This window comes from Diceros bicornis, chromosome 9, assembly GCF_020826845.1.
Source record: "Diceros bicornis minor isolate mBicDic1 chromosome 9, mDicBic1.mat.cur, whole genome shotgun sequence".
Lineage (NCBI taxonomy): Eukaryota > Metazoa > Chordata > Mammalia > Perissodactyla > Rhinocerotidae > Diceros > Diceros bicornis.
The window spans coordinates 34,577,607-34,604,632 of NC_080748.1; the positions used below are offsets into that span (position 1 = coordinate 34,577,607).

General features: G+C 35.8%; 1 protein-coding gene across 4 annotated transcripts in view; it reads left to right on the forward strand.

Annotated features, from left to right (window-relative positions):
• Window positions 1–27,026, forward strand: part of VWA8 (von Willebrand factor A domain containing 8) — a 354,390-nt gene that overhangs the window by 83,280 nt on the left and 244,084 nt on the right. For all 4 annotated transcript variants that reach the window (XM_058548243.1, XM_058548242.1, XM_058548244.1 and 1 more), the window contains 2 exons: window positions 19,346–19,506; window positions 21,505–21,618. In XM_058548243.1, coding sequence (XP_058404226.1) covers window positions 19,346–19,506; window positions 21,505–21,618 — 275 coding nt within the window. The remainder of the gene's footprint in view (window positions 1–19,345; window positions 19,507–21,504; window positions 21,619–27,026) is intronic.

The following is a 27,026-nucleotide window of genomic DNA, read 5'->3' on the forward strand; positions in this document are numbered from 1 at the left end:
GAATAAGATTTCCCTTCTAATTTGAAGGGACATTTTTATTGAATATGATTTCGTATTTCTTGCCTATAATATCACAGGCGTGCTGTAAGAGGATCAATAACTATTTACAATTTTTTGTCATAATTTAATAGATAAATTATAATGCATTATAGTGTTAATTGTAAAATTACAAATGTTACACTTTGTGGAGAATAGTTATCTCAATAAGTTTAATCAGGGTACTAATACGCAAATGGCAATTGCATGCACAGGGGATTTTACAAATTAAATTGTGAAGTCACAGACTAGAGCCCTTACACCAGTAAGTTGCTTCACAAATATACTTTACTAGAAACAATAGAGTATGGATGCCCCTCTGTAATGCATCACCATTATTGGAAAAGGTTATCAAGGTTATAATTGTAAGTCGCCAGTATAATTATTGCCTACGCACACTAACACTTTATAACATTTCTTCCCTTTTTAAGTAAATAATGAAATAAATGCAACTCATTGTAATGAAATCTTGTTTAGACAGCTAGTATGATTTTTTTCCCTTATCACATTTTTAAAATCTTCATATAGTGCTTATGCTTTATTTTTATGTAAAAATGCTACAAGTTTTGTTATCCATATTTTCCAGCTTCAAAAGAGAAGTGAAAGTCAATAATGTATCTCTAATTATTTGAATGTATACTTCACACCTCAAATACACAGGAAAGCTAGTGGTTTCATGTAGAAGTTATATAAGGAAGCAGTTTTATAGATTGTAGCTAATTAAGTAAAAGACCAGTCTCTTGTCACTTTAACAAGAGCAAATATCCAACAAATATATAACTTAAGCAATAGGTCGAACTGGGAGATGTGATCACAATGGGACGGTCTCGTGAAAGTTTCTAAAAAACAAAATCTGTGGCTGTTACTGAGAACTAAATAATATTCTTTGCATTTGGAGACTTACTTCAGGATGTATTTGGGAAATAACTCATTTCTATACCCCAAATAGTTTGAATAGAGCATTTATGCATGTTCTGTTACTATCTTCCTATTCCTTTTATAGACAATTAAGTTTTTTGAATGAGAGCCAAACAAATGGGTGATATTACTCTGTCACAGGGTTGACAAACTTTTTGTTTAAAGGCCAGATAGTATATATTTTAGACTTTGTGGACCAGGCACTCCCTGTTGAAACTACTCAACTCTTCTGTTGCAGTGGAAAAGCAGATGTGAGCAATAAATAAATGAGTGAGTGTGGCTGTGTTCTACCTTACCACATTTTTGGTAGGTTTTTTAGTAATGTTAATTGAGGTATAATGCACATATGGTAAAATCCAGTCTGTTTTGACAAACATGTTTGGTTCTGTAATCACCGCCACAATTGAGATATATAAGACATTTCCATCACCTCAAAAAGTTCAGTTGTGCCCCTTTATAGTCACCTTCCTCCCAGCCCCTGGCAACCATTGATCTGTTTTCTATCCCTATTAGTTTTACCTTTTCCAGAATGGCATATAAATGGAATTAAACAGCCTTTCGAGTCTGGTTTCTTTCACTTACATAATGCATTTGAGACTCATCCACATTTAGCATGTATTAGAAATTTGTTCTTTTTTAATTGCTGAGTATCTTATCACATTTTTATTAGTGTTTATGTCAGTACTTCTCTATGTTCCTACTACAGTTCATATTACTTCTGATGCTCAGCCCTTTTCCCCTAGGTTATTAACACTAGCTTTCTAAGCTTTCCACCCTTTTCCAGCCTGAGTTTTGTCCACTCCATCCTTCCAACACTGAATTTTGTTCTTTCTAATTTTCCCCTTGCTTTAAACCTTTTAATCACTTCTCATAGTTTGCAAGATAATATTCAAATTCTGTTATTTAGCTCACAGGGCTCTTTTTTTATTTGCCCTTTTAAGTCTCTTTTAGCCAGGTTTAAGGCCTCAGCCTGTGGAACCAACATTCACCTTTTAACTCTAGCCATAAGGAATGATTTGCAGTTTCCCCCGCATGACTTGCTGTCTGGAACATCCATGCTTTCTTGCACTGTACATGCTGTCTAAACTCTCCTTTTCCTGTGGGCCAAATTTGCTTACTCTTCAAAACTTAGCTCCACTGCCACCGCCTCTGAGTTTTCTTTAAGTCCTTAGTTTGATTTATGTGTACTTCCTCTTTGTTTCACCAGCTCTTAAATATCCTTTTCAATAGCACTTATCAGTCGGTACTATAATAATTACTGTGTTGCGTTAAGTCCAAGATGCGGTCGATTGTAAGACGCACCATTATTTTATGTGCCGTTAAGAAAGAAAAGGTACAGTGAATTAACCTATGATGTAAGACTTATGTCACTTAGAATTTTTATTTTATTCTTAATGAAAGAACACTTTTAGACTTAATTTAGATCATATATCTCTTGTATATGCAGAAAAAGGAAAATATAAGTGCAATAAATAGGTGAAGTATTTTTAGAACTTATTCATCTTCAGAATCTGACTCTTCTAAAGCACTTTTTGATTCAGTTGTAGATGTTCATGTTGTTTCACATCATATTTTCTGTGTGTTCTGTGCTTTGTCAAGAACAAAGTGCTCTTCTCTTGTTTCCAGGATATTCTTCCAAGCTACTGACAGCCATTCTGCTGGTTTTGATACTGGTACTTTCTTGATTTTAACAGAAGGTGTTGACAGAAATGTGTTTAGGCAATAGCTAGGACTCATATTCTTTTCCCACATGGTCCTCAATTTGTTAACTAAAGCATGAAAGGATTACAGTTGTCCCTTTATGCTGCAAACAAACATAGAAAACCAAGTTCACACATGCACAATGATAACTAGCTAGCCAGCAGCTGTTGTAAGATTCTTTCAATTGCAGATGCATCCTGATCTCAGAGATATTAAAATGTAAAAACTGTGTATCTTGGAATTGAAATTTAGCAGTTTGTCTCTCTCATCATTTGTAAGCTCCTTGAGGGCAGGGACAACGTGCTGTTCAATTCCCTGTTGCCTTCATGGACACATAGTAGATGTCTAGATAAAAAAAGGAAGCTTGCAAATTTTAGGCCTGTATAAATTTTGTAATAGAAATTGTAAACTAAGGGTAGTTGTCTTTTCCTTTTCGTAGCGATCTTCCTCATTCTTTTTTTTTAATAGTTGTGTATTATTCCATCATATGAATATACCGGAATTTATTCAACCAATTTCCTATGTATGGACAATTGGGTTGTTTCTAGTATTTTGTAATTACAAACTAACTTGCAATGAATAACCATGTACATTTGTATTTTCATATTCTTAGAAACATATTTTCAGGATTAATTCCTAACAGTGGGATTGTTAGGTCAATAGGTGAATGTCTGTGTAGTTTTACTAGATATTGCCAAATTTTCCTCTGCAAGGATTATATCATTTTTGCGTTCCCACCAACAATGCCAACAGGGAGGGCTGCCAAGCTCTTTAATGTTTGCCAATTTAAAAGTTAGAAATAGTGTCTAAGAAGTAGTTTTAATTTGCGTTTCTTATATTAGGAAAGAAATTGAAAATCTTGTCTATTTTTTTTCTCCCTAAAGCCCCAGTACATAGTTATATATCCTGATTGTAGGTCTTTCTAGTTCTTCCATGTGGGACGCCACCTTAGCATGGCTTGATGAGCGGTAAGTAGGTCCCTGCCTGGGATCCAAACCAGCGAACCCTGGGCTCCCGAAGTGGAACCTGTGAACTTAACTGCTATGCCACTGGGCCAGCCCCAAAATCTTTTCTGTTTTGAAGGGCCATTATTATGTGTTTTCTTATTAAATTATCTGTTAATTTCTTTTGTCCATTTTTCTATTGAGTTTTTAGTCTTTTTTCCCCTCAATTTTTGAGTTCTTAATATTAGGCATATTTTCCTTGTATCTGTGATATGTACTGCATATATTTTCTCTCAGTTTGTCAGTTGTCCTTTGAATTTATTTATGAATAAAATATTTTTTGCCTTGTAAAATTAAAAAAATTTATAGTTAAATTTATTAATATTTTGTTTTATTGCATCTAGATTTTGACTCATGGTTAGAAAACCTTTCCTTATACTCAGTATACTTTATAGATTTAAGAAGGAATTCACCCATGCCTTTTTTCAGCTTCTGGATTAACCTCTCTCTAGTCCTTGCACATAGCTCGTTACATTTCAGAACCAGCAATGGAGCACTGAATCCTTCTCATACTGACCTCTCTCTCTCTGACCACGGCTGGGAAAGATCCTCCAAATTTAAGGACTCGTGTTACAGTATTGGGCCCATGTGGGTAATCCAGAATAATCTCTACATATCAAGGTTGTTAACTTAATCTCATCTGCAAAGTTCCTTTTGCCAAGTAAGGTAACATAGTCTCAGGTTCTGGGAATTAGGACGTGGACATCTTTGTGGGGGGCATTATTCTGCCTACCACACTCAGCATTGTGAAGATCACATCACTGAGAGCATTGCCATTCGTGGTATTTGAGTTACAAATATAGCACACATGTATCAGTCTATATAGTTTTCATATTCATAGTGATTCTGCATGTAGCTGCAAGTATCCAACTTCATCATTATGTATTTTGGTGTGGTTGTGCCCATATATTTGTTGAAGTATGTGTTATTTTATAACAAATTATTTTCCCTGTACTAAAGTTTAGGCATTATCTTGAATTTTTATTTTAAACTATGTGTGTAGGTGAATTCTATTACCTATGGATTTTTTCAAGGTTTTAAAACAAATATTACAAAATATGTTTATAAAATAGGGGTATTGGGCTTAACAGAACTGAGAACCAGTAGGCTAGACCGTCTAACAGCATAGTGGTTGGCATGAAGAAGATACCTAGTTGAATATGCACCATCTTAGAGGCTTGGGAAATCTCAAAATATATTAAGTAGAATGACTTTTGTTTTTACGTATGTCAGGGATGGGTATGATTATTCAGACATTGTTGTCATCTTCTCCATCAAAAACATTTAAGAGCTTCTCTGTTTATAGTGTTCCCTAATGTAGAAAAGCAATAGAATTATTTAGATCAACTCCTGATTTTTGAGAACTAATAAGTTCTTTAGAATAAGGCAGGAGACTCTATTTTGAGACATGTTCATTTTAGTTCTAGAATTATTAATTTTCTATGTATTTCCTATGTTTTTAAAAAATAAGGTTTGTGATAATTTAATAATCTCTTTTTGTAGTCTCTTTAAGTGGTCAAAGTTATTTACCAAAATTTAATCCACTAATTACTCTAAAATAAGCCAGTAAAGTGGAATTTCCTGACTTTCAATATTAAGGATGAGAAAGGTTAAGTGCCAGAGTTTATACCTCAAATTAAAGCTTGTATAACAGGTCCTAGCTTATTAATTGTGAAGCCATTTTCTTGCCAGATTGTACATCTTTGAAAACAATAAGCAGCAGACAATGAGGCTCACTCTGAGATAAGAGAGAACTTGGGTTGAGGCCCTACAAGTACCATCTGTTTTTATTTGGAATGCTTTCCTTTGCATTAGCTTGATTTGCTTTAGAATGCTAGTGTTCTTGTCACATCACAGTTTGTTTTTCAGTGTTGGTCTGTTTTTCTACTTCCTGGCTTTTTTAAAACAACATGATAGAACAGAGGAATGTAGGAGTTTCCAAAAATTAATGGTTGTTTTCAACTGATGGAAGTCCATCTCAACAGTATGTTATTTTTATAATTGAAGCTTTGTAAAACATATCTTAGGCTCTCATTTCGACAGATAATTTTGTTAAAAAACAAAATTCAACTGAGTAAATTTAAAGATCTAATTGGCTTTATTCAACGATTCATGAATCAGGCAGCATCCCATCTAGCAAATGGAAAAGAGCTCCAAGGAGCTGTACAAAATGGAAGGCTTTTATAGACAGAAGGAGGCGGAAAAGGAAGTTTCTAACAAAGAGTGGATTGTTTCAGGCAAGATCATCATCCTTTGGGGGAAGGGCAGAAGTCTAAAAGGCAGATTACTTCACTAGTGCTGACCAGGTAATTCCAGATTGACTGGTTAAGGGTCACGTTCCTGGGAGAGGCTGAAACTGCAATCAGCTTAAATATTAAGTCTTGGTTTGCTGTTGTGGGGCTTAGCACAAGTGACTCCATTTTGGGCCTGTTATTTCTTTTCTTTAATAATCTCATAAGTTGAGCATAATGACACTTGTAGTATTTTATGTTAAGCTGACAACTAGAACTACTTGGAGTGTTTATATGATAGGACATCAGACAAAGTTATGTATTGAAAAAGCAAGATATTTGCTTGTTTAACTTGATAATCTTTTAAACTTATATATTCTAAAAATGCAAAGCGTACCTTAAAGTTTAACTGTGCAGTATACGCTATAAAGGTTCATTTTGAAGAAACTGTCTTATGTTGAATAAATTTTCCATTTAAGAGGCAATAAGTTTTGCATTTGCTTTTTTTAAAAAAACTATCCATATTTGATATTCAGATCTTTTATAACTTTGAAAGTATGCATTGAACTTTTTATTTAAGTGAAGCACTGTACTTTTTAAGTAATGGACAACATCTTTTGTGTTATCTTAACAAAATTTAGTTATCATGAGGTATTTATTAGATTTAGAAAAACACACTAGAAGGCCTTTGGGCATGTGTATAAAAATAAACATTTCGAAAAAACCAAATTCATTAGCCCAAGGAAGAAAACAGAAGTGATCAAGGAATCCTACCAAATAAGGAACTCCAGCCTGAAAGGTATTGTATTTACCATCGTTGGTGATCCAAAAACATAGGATCCATAAATTTGAAGAGGGAAGGAATTTCAAATTTAGGGATTCTCTGTGGAATAGTTCCAAATTTAAGGACGCTGTGTAATAAAGTCCCAGTACTGTTGGTAAGAACACACTGTTTGGCTTGACCATCTCCATTAGTGAGTACTTTTGCTTTAAATGTAGTTTACAGTAGTTTTGATTAGAGTCTTAGGGCAATCTTTTAAGAGTCTTGAGGATTTTATAGTTATCAAAGATCACTGCAAGGGTGAGGAGTTTGCCAAAGGTTAGTGAGAATGTTCCTTATGGAGAATATGTCAAAAAAGAAAATAAAGAAGGCTAGAACTTTGATTTGATTTTGAAATTCACAGTTTTTGTAAATACAATGTATTACAATGTATTTTGTGAACATATTTTATTCTTGGAAATAAAAAGTAAATACATACTTCTCAGCTTTATCATATAGTTGCCTTTTGTGATTCCTAAATGCTTTGTTTTTCTATTCTTCCTCTGTTAAAAAACCCCAATGACTCAGTATCCAGACCACTATCTGAATGTGTAGAACTTTATTGCTTATTTACAAGCTGGTCGTCTCATAGTAGAAACAGGGATTGCTGAGGTGTTCGAAGGGAAAGCCATTTGGCAGAACCATAGAAATAGTCAAAAAGGACAGCAAAGGGAAAGACGTTCTTGAACAGAACTCAACTAGTGCCTCCGGGAACTCAGAGTTGAAGTAGCTTGGGATTTAAGCTGGTAGAAGTTGCTAAAATCCTGATTTTACATTTTATTGACTTTCTATTATTGACTTTTGTTAAAATATTAACAATCTCTTCAGGGGCCTTGGCCAGCCCAGCTCCTGTGATGCTTCCTGCTTATTTCCTGTGGTTCCCTTACGCTCTCCCAGATTTAGGTAGCTGCGGGCAGGCAGCCTCTGCCCAGGAGAGGAGTGGTGCCCATTGTGCCCCCACATAGGGAGGAAAGTGGGCAGGGTGAGAAGGTTGCCCTGCTACCTCTACCAGCCTGTTTCTTTAATCTTAGCAAGCCTCTTCCTGTGCTGCTTCAGGCCAGAGGCTCCACATTTATGCTTATTGATGCCATCGACTCGTCCCTATCTCCCACCTGGTGAACAGGTATTTGGCTCCCGGCTGCCCAGTGTGTCCTATGGGGGAGCAGCTCAGAGACAGCAGCTTTAGTTTTGTGAGGAAGCTTCCAAAAGGGACACATTAAACCCATCAAACATTGTTAAGTATTGCAGCCATGGCACACTTCTTAGCCTTCTCCCCATCCACTCTACCCTCCACAGCCAATTATCAGTCTAACATCATTTGCTTTTTGCGGGATCCACTATAGCTGTGGATGTCTCCGGTAGCTCTAACCCACCATCGCTGGACCTGTTGTTGAGAGTTTGCTGGAAAATGCATTTGGCATATGGAATTTTACTTTATAGAGTTTTTAAGAACACATCAGTTACGTCAGCTGGACATTTGTAGATATTTATTTATTTCTCGCTCTCTTTTCTTTTTTTTGGGAACATTGAAGTTCTACTCTCTTAGCAAATTTCAATTATATAATACAGTGTTATCAACTAGGGTCACTATGTTTTACATTATATCCTCAAATCTTATTCATCTTATACTTGAAAGTTTGTACCCTTTTACCAATCTCTTCTTACTTCCCCCACCCCCTTACAACCACTTTTCTACTCTCTGTTTCTAAGAGTTTGACTTTTTTTTTTTTTAGATTCCACATATAAGTGATACCATGCAGTGTTTGTCTTTGTCTGGCTTATTTCACTTAGCATAATGCCCTCAAGGTCCATCCATGGTGTCGAAAATGGCAGGACTTCATTCTTTCTCGTGGCTGAATAATATTCCTGTGTGTGTGTAGGTGTGTATCACATCTTCTTTATCCATTCATCCACGGGTGGACACTTAACGTTGTTTCCGTATCTTAGCTAGTGTGAATAATGCAGCAATGAACATGGGAGTGCAGATATCTCTTCAATATCCTGCTGACATTTTCTTTGGATATATACCCAGAAGTGGGATTGCTGGATCATATGGTAGTTCTATTTTTAATTTTTGAGGGACCTCCATACTGTCGTCCATAGTAGTTGCACCAATTTACATTCCCACCAACAATGCACAAGGGTTCCCTTTTCTCCACATCCTCACCGAGTTTGCTATCTCTTATCTTTTTGATAATAGCCACTCTAACAGGTGTGAGGTGGTGTCATTGTGGTTTTGATTTGCATTTCCCTGATGAGTAGTAACTTTGAGCATCTTTTTGTGTGCCTCTTAGCCATTTCTGGTCTTTGGAAAAATGTCTATTCAATTCCTTTGCCCTTTTTTTTTTTTTTTTTTTGATGAGGAAGATCAGCCCTGAGCTAACATCTGCTGCCAGTTCTCCTCTTTTTGCTGAGGAGATTGGCCCTGGGCTAACATCCGTGCCCATCTTCCTCTACGTTATATGTGGGACACCTGCCACAGCATGGCTTGATAAGCGGTGTGTAGGTCCACGTCTCAGATCCAAACCTGCGACCTCTCGGCCGCTGAGGTGGAGCACGCAAACCCAAATGCTACACCACCAGGCTGGCCCCCCTCTGCCCATTTTTTAATTGATTGTTTTTTTTGCTATAGAGTTTTGAGTTCTTTATATATTTTAGATATTAGCCCCTTATCAGATGTATGATTTGCAAATATTTTCTCCCATTCATTAGGTCGCTTTTTTATTTTGTTGATGATTTCCTTTGCTGTGCAGAATCTTTTTCTTTTTAGTTTGATGTAGTCCCTCCTGTTTATTTTTGCTTTTGTTGCCTTTGCTTTTGATGTCAAATCCAAAAAATAACAGCCAAGACCAATATCAAGGAGCTTACTGCCTATATTTTCTTCTAGGAATTTTATGGTTTCAAGTCTTAGTTTTCCAGTCTTTAATCCATTTTGAGTTGATTTTTGTGTATAGGGTAAGGTAGGGGTCCAGTTTCATTCTTTTGCATGTGGTTGTACAGTTTTCCTGACACCATTTATTGAAGACACTATCCTTTCCCCAATATTTTGTCAAAAATTTGTCACCATATATGCGTGAGTTTATTTCTGGGCTCTCTATTCTGTGCCATCAATCTATGTGTCTGTTTTTATGCCAATACCATACAGTTTTGGTTACTATACCTTGGTAATATAGTTTGAAATCAGGAAGTGTAATGCCTCCAACTCTGTTCTTCTTTCTCAAGATTGCTTTGCCTGGTCAGGATCTTTTGTGGTTCTATACAAATTTGGGGAATGTTTGTTCTATTTCTGTGAAAAATGCCATGAATTTTGATGGGAATTGCATTGAATCTGTAGATTGTTTGGGGTAGTATGGACATTTAAACAATATTAATTCTTCTAGTCCATGAGCATGGAATATCTTTCCATTTATTTGTGTATTCTTCAGTCTCTTTCATCAATGTCTTATAGTTTTCAGTTATGTTGGTTGAACATTTGTAGATATTTACTTATTTATTTTTAAATTTATTATTTTTTTTGGAGAGAACATTTAAGTTCTACCTTCTTTTGTAGATATTTAATTTATTTGTAGATATTAAACATTTGTAGCTATTTAATTAGAATATGTTACGTTCCATATCCATTCTCTAAAGAATAGTGCGAGTGACCTTTTAAGAATGTAAATCAGGTCATGTCATTTCCCTGCTTAGAATCTGTCAATGGCCTTCCGTCATACTTAGAATAAAATAAGAACTCCTTACCCTGGAGTTATGAGCCCTCCGTCAATGCTTTTCAACCTTGGCTGTCTATTAGAACCATCCAAGGAGCTTTGAAAACCTTCCAGGCCCCAACACCAGACAGTATGAAATGATTGGTCTGAGGTGGGACCTGGACTTCAGTATTCTTACAAAAGCTAATTCTAACGGGCAACCAGAGTTGAGAGCCACTGCCCTGTGTGATCTGACCCATGCCTGCCTCTCCAGCCTTCTCTCTCCTTGCTGGACTTCTGTTGATTATGTTTCAGCCTCACCGGCTACTTTCAGTCCATTAAATCTGTCTAGCTTCTTTCTGCCTCAGGGCTTTTGCACAGGCTGTTGCCTCGGCCTGGAATACTCTTTCCCTGATCTTCACGTGACCTCTTGTCATTCAGATCACAACTTGAATATACTTAGAGAAAGCATCCTTGACACACATTACCCGATATTTTCTATATAACACTGACCACTGTGTGATAGTTTTTCTTATTTTTGTCTCCTCCCTTCCTTCCTTCTCATCCTCTGTCTCCTTTCCTTTGTCTATTTTTGTTCTCTTCCCCCGGGAATATAATGTTTATCTTTTTCACTGCTCTATCCTTAGCACCTGGAACAGTGACTTGCATGTAGTAGGCAGTCAATATGTGAATGAGTGCATAAATAAATTTTGAAAAATTTACATTATTTTTAAAGGACCAGCTCAAATCTGGTCTTTGTCAACTTTCCTTTACTAATTCCTACTTATTTCAATATTACGTTTTCTTAAATTCTAAGACAAGAATTTCTTCTGTCATACAACTTTGTTATATCACTTATTTTAGTGTCTTGAACTGTTAAACTTAGATTTATTGTTAGATTTAAATTTTAATGTACTTGCATTTTGTTTCTTTAATTGATTCAGATTCATCTGTTGTTTATTAAATATCCATTAGCTGCCAGACATTATCTCATTTTATTCTAAAGATATTTTACTCACTTCACCCATTTATCATATTGTAAGTGGCAGAATTGGAATTGAAACCAAACTTTGCTCTTACTGTAGCCATCCTTTCCACTGTGCTGCTTTCCATGTTGGCTGACTAGAAGAAGTTGAGTGTTGTTGATGAGGCCAAATGCCATGTCTGCTCCACGTGTCTTGACTGAATACTGAACGGATTGTTAGTACTTACAACTACCTGATTTTACATCTTGTTACTTGCTTTTAAAAACTAACTTATTATAAGGCAAGTATTATTGCAGATATTTAAACAATTGATTGCTACTTTCTCATCTGTTCTAACAGAGTCAAACATTTGTGATAAAATACAGCAGAGTTTGCAGTACCATTTGAATAAAATGTGGTTTTTTAGATTGTGTGTACTGGGGTTCTACTGTATAACATCTTGGCTTTTTGCCTTCCTTTTTGAAACTGTTCTTACCCTTCTTTTTATACTTAGTTGTCTGTGAACATTTCTTCACAAATTTTAATAAGTTGGTTTACTTTTAAAATATCATTATCCTTATGTTGTGGTTTTTGTTGTGGACAAGAGAAGCCATCCTGGCTCTCTAAAACTGAGAGGGATTTATTACAGGGTATTAGGTAGCTTACAGAATTTCTGGGAGAGATCGGGAACAGGGTTTACATTTTATCCAGTTAGGAGTGACAGAGCAGGAGAACCTCAGCCATAGCTGTCCCAGAAGAACAGGTCTCCTCATGTTGGCTGTCACCTCACTCTCATTGCTCACTGCCAGTTTTTTCAGTTCCCAGTTTTGTGTATGTGAGAACGCTTAGTAGAACCCGGGTCACATACAGAACCCTAGCTGCAAAGGCATCTATGAAATGATGTTTCTAGTTCGCTAGCCTCTTTATTTTTATTTATTATTTGTTTATTTGTTTATGTATTATTATTTTTTGTGAGGATGATTAGCTCTGAGCTAACGCCTGTTGCCAATCCTCCTGTTTTAGGCTGAGAAAGATTGGCCCTGGGCTAACATGTGTGCCCATCTTCCTCTACTTTATGTGGGATGCATGCCACAGCGTGGCTTGAGGAGCAGTGCATAGGTCTGAACCTGGGATCTGAACCTGCGAACCCTGGGCCACCAGAAGCGGAGTGCACGAACTTAACCACTATGCCACCACGCCAGCCTCCTCTAGCCTCTTTAGTACAGGAATAGTAGAAGGGGATTTGATTGGGTGTCTTCACTGAATACGTATTACATTATTTGCACCTACACTGACCTTGACTTTAAATTTTTATTTTGCAACTTTAGTAAGATGTCCTTTTATTGGGTCAGTTAGTGAGATATTGGATTTGATTTCTAGTTAGCTTCAATTAGAAGAATTTTGTTCGATGTTCATAGAATAAATCTTTAACTAGAGCAGATCATTTTGAAATAGATCCCACTGGTTACAATGAAGAGAGCTATAAATGATTCAAAATCAACTTCTTCCCGTGGATAGTAGAGTAACAAAACAATCGTGGTACACTTGTATGCAATCATTGTATACATAAAGGGAGCATTTATTATATGTGGGACAGGTTAAAGATAGTTCTTTAAAAGAAAACTTAAGGGAGAAGCATGGAAGAGTTTACAAATAATTTTACAGTATATGTAAAACAAGAGGCCTTTTTGTTTGAGATCAGACGTAAATGACACTGAGGAATGTTGGCAGCTTGCCTTGTGTTCTGTTCACTGAGCATGCTTAGACTGTAAATAATGGCTTCATTTCTATTCCAGGACCAAAAAATTATTAATGTTCTGTGTTTATGCAATATTTATGCAGTATTCTGCCATTAATAGGTATGGACATAATTAATCCCTTCTTGCAAAGTTGATAGCTTCCATCAGCTAGTCTTGGTGTATTCTTTTATTCACTTAAATCCCAGATTTTCTTAGTATTTATACTACTGGTAGGATATTTTTTGGTAGGATAAATTTTGCTCAAATAAGCAAAACTTATTTGAGGTAGACCTGGAATGCCTACAGAATTCCAGCTAGTTTCTTTTGGGAAAAAAAAAATCATTAATAATACTTATTTACCCCAATCAAAAAAAATGCCCACTATTATATTTGTAATTCAGAAGTAAGAAAATGAAGAATCATATCCACTTAGAGCTACAATTACTGTTAACTAAAGCAATTTTATTTCAATTTTTTATATATGTACTTAAAGATATTTTTAAGCAGCAATAGAGACTAGCTGCATTTGAGGGCAGTTCAGGGAGTGGTTAACATCATAGTCACTACTTTCTGACTCTTCTCAAAGAATTTGAGAAACAGCATTTGTGAAGGGTAGCCTGAGAGGTGTGCAACTGGTATATTAATTCTATAATATATCCATGGATTGATTAATCCAGATCAGCTCTTTCTCTATGGAATTTCTTTTACTGAGATTTGTTGCTGTATTTGTCTTAATAATATTCTTGGCTCCTCTGCTTATTAGCTGTGTGTCCTTGTTTGGGTAAGCTATTTAACCTCATCATACCTCAGTTTTCTCATCTGTAAAATGAAGACGATGATTGTACCTATCTCTTAGGGTTATAAGGATTACATAAGTTACCTATCTCTTAGGGTTATAAGGATTACATAAATTAATTTACTTAAAGTACTTAGCACCTAGTAAGCTCTCAGTAAGTATTAGTTGCTATAATTATTGTTACTTCTATTTTAACTCCTTAACACACTGTCTTTTATATTATGACCTGACCCATGGGACAAATTTTTCTCAATCTTATTTTCAGGAATTGTAGTGCTACTTCATTTTTGATGTGAATGCTGTAGTTATTATGACTTAGATAACTTTTTAATGTCACTCTTTTTTGCGTTCGATATTAGAAAGATTAGATTCACTTTTTAGATTCTTCTTATAATATGCATTTTGTGTATCATCTCTACCTTTCTTGGTTTCATCTTCCCTTGTTTAGTTTTCTTTATCAGCTTATTTTTAATTTTATAATACATTATATTACACATATTTTTGCAAGCCACCTTACTTTCTGAAACTCTTCTGGGTCCATAGCTGTGGTAAAAATGTGTATTTTTTTCACCTCGGTGAGTTCATACTCTATATACACTTTGATATCCTACTTTCACTGTAATTATTTAAATTTTGTCCATAGATGTGGTAAAAATTTGTATTTTTTTCACCTGAGTGAGGTCATACTCTATATACACTTTGGTATCCTGCTTTTACTGTAATTATTTAAGTTTTCTATCAGAAAAACTATAGATGCTTTATAATGTAAAATTTTACTTTTTTATCAGTGTTCGTATTTAAAGAGAGAGGTAGCTCAGATTTCTTTATAGGCTAAAAATTTGCTATAACATTTTCAGTTGTCTTTCTGAATGATGTTATACCTTAGAAAACTAATCCAATCTTATTCTAGCCACTAAACACAACCACTTTTTGCAGTTATTTTATCAAACCAATCAAACCAATGACTTGTATCCAGGTTTCTCAAGGGAATCTCAGAAAAATTAGTGTGTACTATCCAAAGGTACAAGGTACATAATTGCTTTAGAGTTCAAATCTATATTCTCTGGTACATTTCATACAGTTATGCTTCTCATTTTAATAGGACATTTTTATTTTCAGTAGGGTTTCTCCACTGCAAATCAAAAAAGCAAAATTCTAAATGACATGGCATCTTAAGAGATAAATGTGCATGTTTTCCAGGGATCTGAATGAAGGTGAGGTGTTGAAGGTTAGACAATGGCAACTCTAAAGGAACTAGATTTCATGTCCTGTTATTTTAAAATTTTTAAGGAAATGCAGAAAGAGGAAATGCTTCAGGCTCTATGATATCATTAGTGCTATTTTTGTTCTATTAAGTTCAGAGGTTTCAGGGATGAGAAAAATATATGCAAAAATGGGGATATTCATCTTTCTTGATTTTTATTAGTGTGCTTTAAAAATTCTCATGGAATAAGCACACTTTCTTTTTTTTACTTTTGCCTTTCCACTTGCTTTAGAGTTGTGTGTGTAGGTGGAAAGAATAAAGAAATGATACATATTTTTAACAATTCCGTAATACAGTATATGTTAAAATAAATAAAGATATTAAAAGAATTTCATGGTACTAATACCCAAATATTTTATGGACAGAAACACTTGAAAATGCTGTTACTCTATTTTATTTAATTTTATTGTTTTATTAATTGGTTTATAACATTATTTAAATTTCAGGTATACATCATTATATTTCAATTTCTGTATAGACTACATCATGTTCACCAAAGAATAATTACTATCCGTCACCGTACACATGTGCCCTGTCACCCCTTTTGCCCTCTCTCCTCCCCCCTTCCCCTCTGGTAACCACCAATCTAATCTCTATATCTATGTGTTTGTTTGTTGTTGTTGTTTTTATCTTCTACTTATCAATGAAATCATACGGAGAAAGCTGTTACTGTATTTTAAAAATTAGCTTATTATTGAAATTAGTTCATATCACTGACCCATTTCAGACTATGCCGAAAAAGTTCTGTTAATTATGTTTGATTAGGGTCAGTTGTTCTGTGAAAGTGCAGTTTTGCTTTGGTGTCTTTGCACTTTCACCCAATTGAAAATAACTTTCACATAATTAAAAATAATTTCTAATTATAACTAATATTGTGGAAAGTGTAGCCAATTATCTCTTTAAGGAAAAGCTAAAATTTTATCTTTTCTCCCAATATAGGATCTTAATTATGATAATCAACATCTTGTGTTAAAGGGAATGCTTTTTTTCCTCTTTAGAGTTTTCATTTTAATGCAAAGATATATTAGAAATGAAGAATGGCTCTTTTTGACATGATAGTATGCAGAGAGTTTAGATGATAAAACTGAACTGAGCTAGTCTTCTAAGAAATGTCAAGTATTTTCCATTTTCTACCCCCTGAAGATTGAAGAAAGGGAGAATATTTCTGGTCTATACTTGTAGTTGGCATTAACAGCATTGGACTCGGTTGATCTGTTACTGCTTGTTGTGTAGCAAAAAATAATCATTTCGTTTTACTTCAGTAAGTATAAGGGACTCTCCAACTGCTAGGTTGGAAAAGAGGAGCCCTATGTACTGGTTGTTTTTTTCACCATCTTTATTAGTAAATATTTACTTATTTGAATGAGGCAAGTATTGCAGACTTTGTGTGAATTAAGATATGAAAGTATTTTGGAATCATGACCCAATGAAGTAGTGCTTTTTCTTTTCTTTTTTTTTTTTTTTTTTTTTTGTGAGTAAGATCAGCCCTGAGCTAACATCCATGCCAATCCTCCTCTTTTTGCTGAGGAAGACCGGCTCTGAGCTAACATCCGTGCCGATCTTCCTCCACTTTATGTGGGACGCGGCCTCAGCATGGCCTGACAAGCGGTCCCTCGGTGCTCGCCCGGGATCCGAACCCGGGCCGCCAGCAGCGGAGCACTCGCACTTAACCACTATGCCACAAGGCCTGCCCCAAGTAGTGCTTTCTCCTGTCGTTCAGAATATGTTGGTAGGAGAGTGACGAATTTTCTCTGTTGAAGTAAAAAAATGTATATATTACCAGTTGCTAGCCTCAGTTCCTTAGGAGTCTGAACCTCTTAGGCCAGAGTCACATTCCTCATCTCCTTTTCCTGGGCCCAGCCAAAAGACTCAAGAGCTGAGTTGGGTCAGGATACCATCTGTGTTCAGTCTGAAGCTGGGATTTTCAAAATTAACTCCCATCCATTTCTTTAAAAAATATGGTATCAGTGAGATGCCTTCTTCATGTTAACTCCTGTCTGAATACGAATAGGAATGCTTAAAGGAAACAAGGCCTACTCTTTCCTTTTTTTCCTTCATTTTTTTCACATTTTAATTTATGCCATTTTGTTATGCATTTTGTATATCCTTGTGCAATCCCATAAATCCCTATTAGAATAAGGAAGGGGTATAAATATATGAGACAAAGTTTCACATTAACTTAGTGTCTCTTTTCTAAAGCAGTGTTTCCCACCCGGAAAGTGTATCAGATATCGCCTATGTAATGTTTAATAAACAGGTGGTAAGCTCCATCTGGGATCTACTGAATGCAAATCTTCAGACTGATGAGGCCTAAGCTTATGTATTTTCCAAAAGTTCCCCCAGCTATTTCTGATATGTACCTCTGATTTAGAACCACTGTGCTAAAGCGTGTTTTCTGTTTGTTTTATTCTCTAGGACAATATATGATGTAACTCTATAGTGAAATTTTTGTGGAATAATTAGTACCAAGAGTTTTCTTTAAATTTACCTGTTTGTGTGTGTGTACTTACATATGTATAGGTACATACTTGATTTTTTCATAATTTGATTATGAAAATGACCCACAAATATTTATTTTGATTTGTCCTATTTTTTTCACACAGTGACCCATTTCCTGTTCTATAGCACAGCTATGAGTGGGAATGAGCTCATTCTCACCATGAACCATCTCAGTAAACACTGACGGTGATAAATTTAGTTTTAGCTGTTAACCGTCGCTGGCAGCTTACAATGATGTGCTCCTATAGTTTGCATAGAATTTAAAATTCATAGTTGAAGAATTAAATAAAATTAATGAGTTAAACCAAATTTTGATAATATGCCAAAGCCAGCCCTTTAGGGCTATGGGAACTTGCTGAATTTGAATGTTATTGTTTCTCAAGTGTCTATATGCTTCAGTATAAGCCTATTCATACTTCCTAGGTCAGTACTTTTTTGATAGTGAGAATATTGAAATAATTAAGACTTACATTTTAATTTTGCTTTCAATACAGGTTTGTTGCCATTTTGAATATAAGCAAATTCATTATAGCAGTTTTCTATCTGCTTAAAACTTGGAGTTGGATATCAAGAAGATATCCTTTAAATTTTTGGATAAAATTGACTGTAAATATTTAACTTTTGTTTGATATAAGTAGGACAAAATTTATCTGAAGCTAATAACAGAAAAGAAACTATCGTCTTCACCATTAATACATGTAAGAAAAAATTGTTCATATTTTTTTTTTTTGTGAGGAGATCAGCCCTGTGCTAACGTCCGCCAATTCTCCTCTTTTTTTGCTGAGGAAGACGGCCCTGGGCTAACATCTGTGCCCATCTTCCTCCACTTTACATGGGACGCCGCCACAGCATGGCTTGCCAAGCAGTGTGTCGGTGCGCGCCCGGGATCCGAACCAGCGAACCCCAGGCCGCTGCAGCGGAGCGCGCGCACTTAACCGCTTGCACCACCGGGCTGGCCCCTGTTCATATTTTTTGATACCAAAATTTCTTTGCAGTAGATAGACTTTAATATGCCACTACTATTAATAGTTTGCTTAAGTCTGTTAATGCTGTTTTCGTGCTAGCACGTTGTGTGTGTGCTTTAAAAAATTGCTTATAGATGCCATGCTATTGTTTGGCGATTCCTCTACCTCAGCTGATGACTGTCCTCCTCAGTTTCCTCCATTTGCAAACCTCTTTAAACATAGTGAGTCATTGTGATGGTTCCTAGCATGGGTTTTCAGGAGAATTAATCCACTGCAAGAAAATGCACATTATTCATAAGCATTTCTGCCCGTAGAGTTTGTATGGCCTCTAATTCTTAAAAAGGAATCCAGATATTTTGGTGCCTGCAGGAGTAAAGCTGATTGAGTTAAATTTCATTGAGGTCAGGTGGAAATTACTGCCATCATTTGTGTAGATACCAAATGAACATTTTAAAAGAAGAGCAAAATGCTAAATAAAAAGGAGGAAAATAAACCCCCTCACTCTTACTCTACTGTATTGATGAATAATAGGAAAAAACTTCAAATAACCCAGAAAAGTTTCTGAATATTTTTCTTTGGCCGATTGGAGAAGATAACTTCCCAGTTGTTATACAGAATGGTATGTTCAGAGAAAGGTAACTATAAAGCTAAATAAGCTGCCATCTATGTCTTAAAAATTAATTCTGCATTTTCTTTGGTGGGTGGTGGGGATTGGTTTTAGGATATGACCGCGCGTGATTTGCTACAGCAGAGATACACTCTTCCAAATGGAGACACTGCCTGGCGGTCCTCACCCCTTGTAAATGCTGCTCTGGAAGGAAAGCTGGTCCTCTTGGATGGCATTCACCGGGTCAACGTGGGCACACTCGCTGTATTGCAAAGGTTTGTATGAGTCACACACCCAGAAAAACACACCACATAAACAGTAGATGTGGAATGCTCCCAGTCTTCTTTTTTAAACAGGGTTGCGTGGATCCTGAGAAACTTATAATTCTATATCCAAGTAAAGCAGCAGATTTTTTTTACTGTTGTAGACACAGTACAGTATAACTTCAAATAATGAACATTTTGGGAAAAGCCACTGCCATAGCAAAATTCTGTGAGTCATAGCTAGAAAAAGAAAACTTTTAGGTTGTGATTTTGAAAGACTTTATATGTGCTGGTTGATATATGCAACAAGTCACATGGCTGAAGTTTCTACAATTTATCAGAGTTACAGCTTCACTGTTTACAAACTCCTTATGAATCATAGATCTAAATTATTGGCTGATCTTTTTGGAATTTTTTTTTGAGAGAAAATATAGTTCCTTATATAAAATGTGTAATGCTAATTAACTTTTCTAGAATTTAATGTTAAAAGAAGGCTTCATGTGTAATTTTCATGGAAAATATTCCCATCCTGTGTCATTTTGGGAGATTAATGATACTGATTTTTTGTTTTTTGTTGTTACTTCTTGATTGTATTACTTGTAGACATTTGGTTTTTAACTTAGACTTATCAGGAAAGTTCAAATAAGTGGAATAACCCATTTCCCCATTTAAAGTTTTTTGTCCTTGACAAGATGCAGTTATTAAGTATAATTAAAGATTCCAAAAACATTGTGTTATTCTTGATCAGATTTGAGAGCATTTACAAATAATAATCACTAACTTTCAATAATTTACCATAAACATTCCATAGATTTATAATATTTTTCTCTTCTAAACAGACAAATGCAGACACAAACAAAAAGTACTCCCCCCTTTTATTGGTTATCTCTTGCTGTTAGACCAAGTAGTAGTAGTAGCAGGAGCTACCATTAGTTGAGTCCCTAACTCTTTACTGGGCTTTGTGCTAAGCCAGTGCTTCTCAGGTTCTCAACCTTGGAATCGCCTTGTGGAAGTGGGGCTTAAAAATTACTGATGTTTGGGCTCCACCTCCTGAGATTCTGATGTAACTGATCCATGGTGAAACCTGAAAACTGGACTTTTTAAACCCTTCCCAGGAGATTCTAATGTGCAGCCAAGATTGAGAACAACTATATAATCATCTGCCTAATATCAGCTGTTTAATTTTCACAACAATACTATGAGGTTGGTATTATTGCCCTAATTTTATAAAAGATAAAAATTTAGAGAGATGGAGTAGTTCTCCCCCTAGTCATTCAGCTAATAAAGAGCAGAGCTGGATTTGAACCCAGATCTGACTGACTCCACTGCCCATGCTCCTAACTTTCTGCGTTATGCAGTCTCCCCTCTCCTCAGTGCTTACTGAGTGAGGTTGTGTGGGGCAACTGTAACGTGGGCAGCAAGAGACTTAGGGGTTGGTGTAAGCTCTAGAGCAGTACTTTTCAACCTTTGCAACATCTGGAAGACAATGGTATTTGTGCTGTGGACAGTTAGATCACCACAATAGTTAGTATATGAAATAGCACTAGTTTCATTATGAAGATTTTTGGTATTTTAAATCCTGTAATTCCAAAGATATAAATATTTTGTTAATACTATCCCTTAAAGAGTTACATTAGACTCAAGGGAGTATGTGCCAACTGCCTTGTTCAAATGCCTTGTTAGTAAAGTGACTCATGGTTATCCTGAGTCACTCATTCAGCTATTTCTTCTCATTTCTCTCTTCCCCTTTCCAGCTCGTCTTTGTCCTCCTCCTTCCTATCTACATCCAGTTATCCATGACTATTGCTGTCCAGTACAGAAACCAGCAGTTTTTCCAACTATAACAGCACTAGCCAACTTGAAATTTTAAAAGATGCAGCTAACAAAATTGTTAGACTCAATTGCCAGTAATAATACATGATTAAAATGTTAATTGACTGATTTCTACCTCAAATAACTTCAGCGTTCAAAACTGATTAATTTGTTTCCTGACTTCCCCTATCCCGTTAGGTTGATCCATGATCGAGAGCTAAGCCTCTATGATGGCTCCAGGCTGCTGAGAGAAGACAGGTACACGCGTTTGAAAGAGGAGCTGCAAATGTCTGATGAGCAGCTTCGGAAGAGGTAATTTTGGGTACACTGCTCTTACTCTAAGTGTCTAGTATACCTTCTTTTTCTTATTCTTCTAAACCTAGGGTCAAGCCAAGATAACTTTGAACAGCTCAATAATTTGGTGTCCTGCACGTGCTCATAGTTGGGCACTTCTTAAAACTGAATGTTGCTATCCAAGATGTACTCTGAACTCTCCGCTGTACTGTTACACAAGTGTTTAAACATTTTATAAGAATCTTAGTTTCAAGAAGGTAATCCTTCTTCTGTTGTCCTAGCAATTCAATTTGGCCCCATACTTTGTATCCCTTCAGCAAAAAAAGAAAAGAAAAGTAAAGCCTCACAATTAACTGGGTCCGCCCTCCTAAGAAGTCATCCGTTATTCCTGGGGAATGCCACCTGACGCAGGATTACCCTTTCTGACTCATTTAAACATTCCTTCCAGAGACCAACAACCAAATGCAATGCATGAGACTTAATTGGATCCTGGATTGGGAAGCAAAATGAAAACAGTCATAAAAGACACCTTTGGGACAATTGGAAAAATTTAAATAGGGACTATATGTATTACATAATATTGAATTAATAGTAATTTTCTTAGGTATCATAGTTATCGTGGTTATGAAGGAGAATATTCCTATTCTTAGGAGAAGCATGCTGAGATATTTAAGGGATAAAGTAAAAAGATGTCTACAACTTCCAAATGTTTCAGGGAAAAAAAGACATGTATGTATGTGTGTATACAAACGCACATACACCACATGGATAGAAAGAGAGAAAGATCAAGTGAGAGCAAGAACACAAATGTGGTAAAATCTAATAATTTGTGAAATCTAGGTGAAGGATATATGGGTATTCATAGTAGTCTAGTCTTTCCATTTTCTATGGGTTTGAAAAATTTCAGAATAAAAAGTTTGAAGGAAAATATTTCTTTCAGCTACATATACTATACTTTCCCTTAGAGGAGGTTTGACAAATATGTTATTTTCTGTCTCATTATATTTCCATGGATATTTTGATATAATTAGAGATTGTTACCTTGGGGAATTCCTAGTCACTTAATCTGATCTCATTTAATTGAAGCTTCCTATCCCCTTAAAGGGCTTGCTGCCATATTTAAAAGATTAAAATCTTACAAATGATAATTAAGTGTGTTTCTTATTGGGTTTATGTTTTAAGGAGAGTTTTGTTTAAAAATTTCCTTGGAATTTTTTCATAGAGAGGAAATGTTAAATTCCGTACTATCTCTGTATAAATTATTAAAAAATTCACTTGATTACACAGCTATTTATGCTTCTGAGGTGCGTATCATCAGATTCCTCTAGCCCAGTAAATGGTTTGGTTGAGTGTTTAGGGAAGCAGGTTATAAAGATCCCTCTCATTTCATATCTTTGATTTATAACATTCAGCTTTTGTACATTATTTGCATGTGAATCATCCATCAGGGAACAGTTTATGTTTTCAGGGGGATGAACAAAGCAATTGGGCAGTAGCCCTTAGCAAGCCTGCCTGTCAGTTTCCCTTAAGGACTTCAGGAGCATTGTATTTGTAGCCAAATGTCCAGGAAATGACAACCCTTTTCTATGAAGAGTACCCAAGTTCTCCCTAATGGTCACAGTTTTACAAATGAAAACAATTTCAGGAACAGGGCGGCCCTGAGCATCATGTGCAGGGTTTGACTCAGCATGGTAAGTAGTACTTCCTTCTCAAAGTGTTCCCTCTTCACCACTATTGATTTTCATCTCTCCTGAGTATAAACCAGGCTTCGTTCTACTCCAGAGGTCACTCTGAGTAGGTGGAGATAGGTCATAGCACTGTATGGTTTCCTTCACTTATTTTTTATTTTTGTTTGAATTTATCATTGTTAAACATGCGTGAAACTTGAGCCAGATAGTTTTTTAAGGCTTTTTATGAAAAATACCAGTCCTCTGTCATCTGTTCTGGGAGTCTTTTCCATTTGCTACTGCCTAGAGGCTACACTTTCAACTCTTAACTGTTTCTTTTGGTATTTGCCTCTATATCACTAAATAATATACTTTCATTGATATTTCTTGATTTATTTTTCAATGTTAGGCATTACCCTCTGATTTCATACTATGGAAAATTAAGGTTTAGCTCTCTTTCACTACCCATCTTCCTACTACACATACATACTTCCTATCTCCCATTCTTCCTAAATAGTTATATAATAATTTTGTTTAGAACTTTATTCAATGTTTGTATTATTATCACAGCGTAAAGACTATACACAGCTGAGCTATTCAGTAAACTGCAGTTGTTTTCCCTTTCTTGCATATGTTTTCTTTTTCCCAAAGTTAATAATTGCCTACATATAAGGAGAGGCATATATATAAATAAATAATTACAAGGCAGCCTTTAAATATTAGAATAGAGATCTACACAATAATGCTATGGGAACAGAGAGGAGGAAGTTGCCCTATTTTCTATATATTGATCATTTTTTCATCCCAGATACTTCCCCTGTTGTCCAGATCTCCTTTCAGCATGTTCAGGCATGTGAGGTATTTTATCAGTTTCATCTTTCTCCCCTAGTGTGTTCTGACTTGCCCTGACCTGGACTTGTCCTTCATACCTGTAGCTCATTTGTCACCCTAGATCTCTCTCAACTTCCAATTCCCTGTTTCCTCTGGTCTCTCTTTCTGTGACTTTCATTAGTTAGATGTTGAACATTCTGGGCTGAACTTCTAATTTTCTTTTCGTTCTTGCATTCTAACAATTTGTTGGAACTTCATTGACTTTTCAGAGGTGAGATATGTAACAATTGATTCTCCTCTCTGTCTGAAATATTTCTACCAGTTGATAGTCTAATTCCTTTTCTTATCAATATTCCTCCTTCTTTTACCTGAGAAACACACTATTTTCTTATGATTGTAAACAGTTTTTCTGTTTATTTTATTGTTAAACACAGTCATGTTATACAATCTGCTTCACTCTGATGATATGGATTGTTGGTAAATTTCTTTACCTTTTCCTGGTTAACCTAGAGTAAATTTTGTAGCCCATTTTTGTCTTTCTGAGAATAAATATGTTCTCTTTTGGGGTTATATTAGGTTATAAAAGGTTAGCTTCTTCCTTTAAGCCAATTGATAATATTTCTTTCAAGGCTGTATTTATTGGTTAGAAAGCTGGCACCTTGACTAAAAAGACAGCACAGCATAAAAAGCAGGAAATTTGTACTCAGTGAGGAAATTAATTTATTTCATGAGTTGTTCTTGTAAGTAATATGATCCATTATCTAGCATGGGTTGATCCTATGTGCTGTCCATATCTAGTATGTCACTCTTGGCATCAGCATTGGAACTGCAAATTAGAAACCCATAACCCAAGTCGTCTATCCTTTTCATTTCTGTACCTAATCACAGAACTGAAGTTTAGCAAAGTGATTATTATTTCTGATAGTCTTTAAACAAACTCAGCTGTTAATGCTTTGTTTCCTTGTGGGAGATTTTGAGATAGAGGAAAAAGGTCAAAGGTAGAATGAAAGGAAGGCAGATTTAAGAGCTTCTTTGCTTCTAGATCCAATTTGATAAATTTAGATACTGTTTAGCTTTCACATAGCAACAATTTTCATATTTGTGTTTGGCAGGACTCCTTTTGTTACAAGTAACCAAAAAAACCCTTAAATTTTTGCAAAAAGGAACTTGGTGGTATCTCACATGTTCAAAGGAAGGTCAAGGATGCAGTTGGGCCTTAGGAAGTATCTGAAACCTAGGACTTTAATGTTGTCAGGGCTCTGTCTTGCTCTGTACTTCATCTCTTTGGTTCTAATGTCACAAGACCTGGCACGTAGTAGACCACTTAGTGAATGTTTTTGAATGAGTGAATAAATCGTAACCTAGGATAAATTCTAGGAAACTCAAGTAAAGGTAATTCTATTAATCCAGTTTTACATGACCTTCTGAGCTAGCAATGTTTCCTTTTATGAACCCAATAATTAAGAATACATTGCTTTTTAATGACAAGTGTGTTACCATAGGATCTCATAATTAACAGCTGCTAGCAATGGCTTACCAAGCCTCTCAACTTCATAGCGTGAAACCCAGTTTCTAAACAATTTTATTTGACTCCTTTGCCAACCTTCATTGTATTCTAATTCTTCACTAAGATCCTATTCCTTATCATTTCCAGAGTGCTCTCTGGGTTTTTGTGTTCTTTGCAGGTAATCACATGGCTAATAGGCCCTTACAAATGGCTTAGGAAATTTTAGAGACTCTCCTTCTCTTATTTGCAAGACACCAGGGATACTGTGGACATGTATTAGAAATAGCATTATTTCTAATATAATGGTTAGAAATAAGATTATGGCCACACACATCAGACACCATCCCTGCATTTCTCATAGGAAGTAAGGACCAAAATAGAACTGCTTCCTTTGATGAGAAAAACTTCTTTGGGGAAAGGGAGAATACAAATACTATAGGCTGCTAAATGTGACCCTTCCTGCTGTTGGTCAGATCATAGATGAGGGGGGCAAGATTTTCTTGAGAAAATAGTGAGTTACTAATAGTTTATTTTGCCAAGAAAAGGCTTCTGGTTATCTCAGGAAGTAATAAAGATTAGTGGCCTAGTCTCAGTTGTAATTTTATATACTCTAACAGTTTTGCTTTTTTTTTTTTTTCTTTTGGTGAGGAAGATCAGCCCTGAGCTAACATGTGATGCCAATCCTCCTCTTTTCGCTGAGGAATATTGGCCCTGGGCTGACATCCGTGCCCATCTTCCTCTACTTTGTATGGGACACCGCCACAGCATGGCTTGACAAATGGTGCGTCAGTGTGTGCCTGGGATCCGAACCTGCGAACCCCTGGCCGCCGAAGTGGAGCATGCGCACTTAACTGCTGCGCCACTGGGCCAGCCCCTGGTTTTGCCTTTTTTGTTGACTATTTTATTTTTATTGATTGTGATTGAACATTGAACACAGTTTATAATCTCTCACTTTTTATTGATCAGTGGTGAACTATAACTGGACATTGGGCACATCCTTGATCAATTAGATTCTCTGGACCCTTTTACTCTTACTGTTATGTTTGAGGATAGTTAGGATCCAAGCATTCTCTCCTACCTCCCCAGACCCCTCAGCATCTTTTTGCTAGTGAATTAGGCCATATAAATTTTTAACAAAATTCAAGGTAGATCCAGGATTTTATGCCCAAGTCTTTTTGTTTGATCTCCAAACAAAGAGCTTTAAACAAATTCTGATTTTAAAAAATAAAGCTAAACATTTTTATGGTCAAGGGACAGTTTTAAGCTCTGTGCCTGTAAAGGGTCTAATTACCTAATTTTGTATGTATCAGTTTTGTCTTTTTGATACAGAGAATGCACCTTCCCTCAGAAATTCATTCAAAACCAGATTCAGACTAGTTGCTCTGCTTTTTGGGTAGGAAACCGTTATGTTCAGTTCGTAT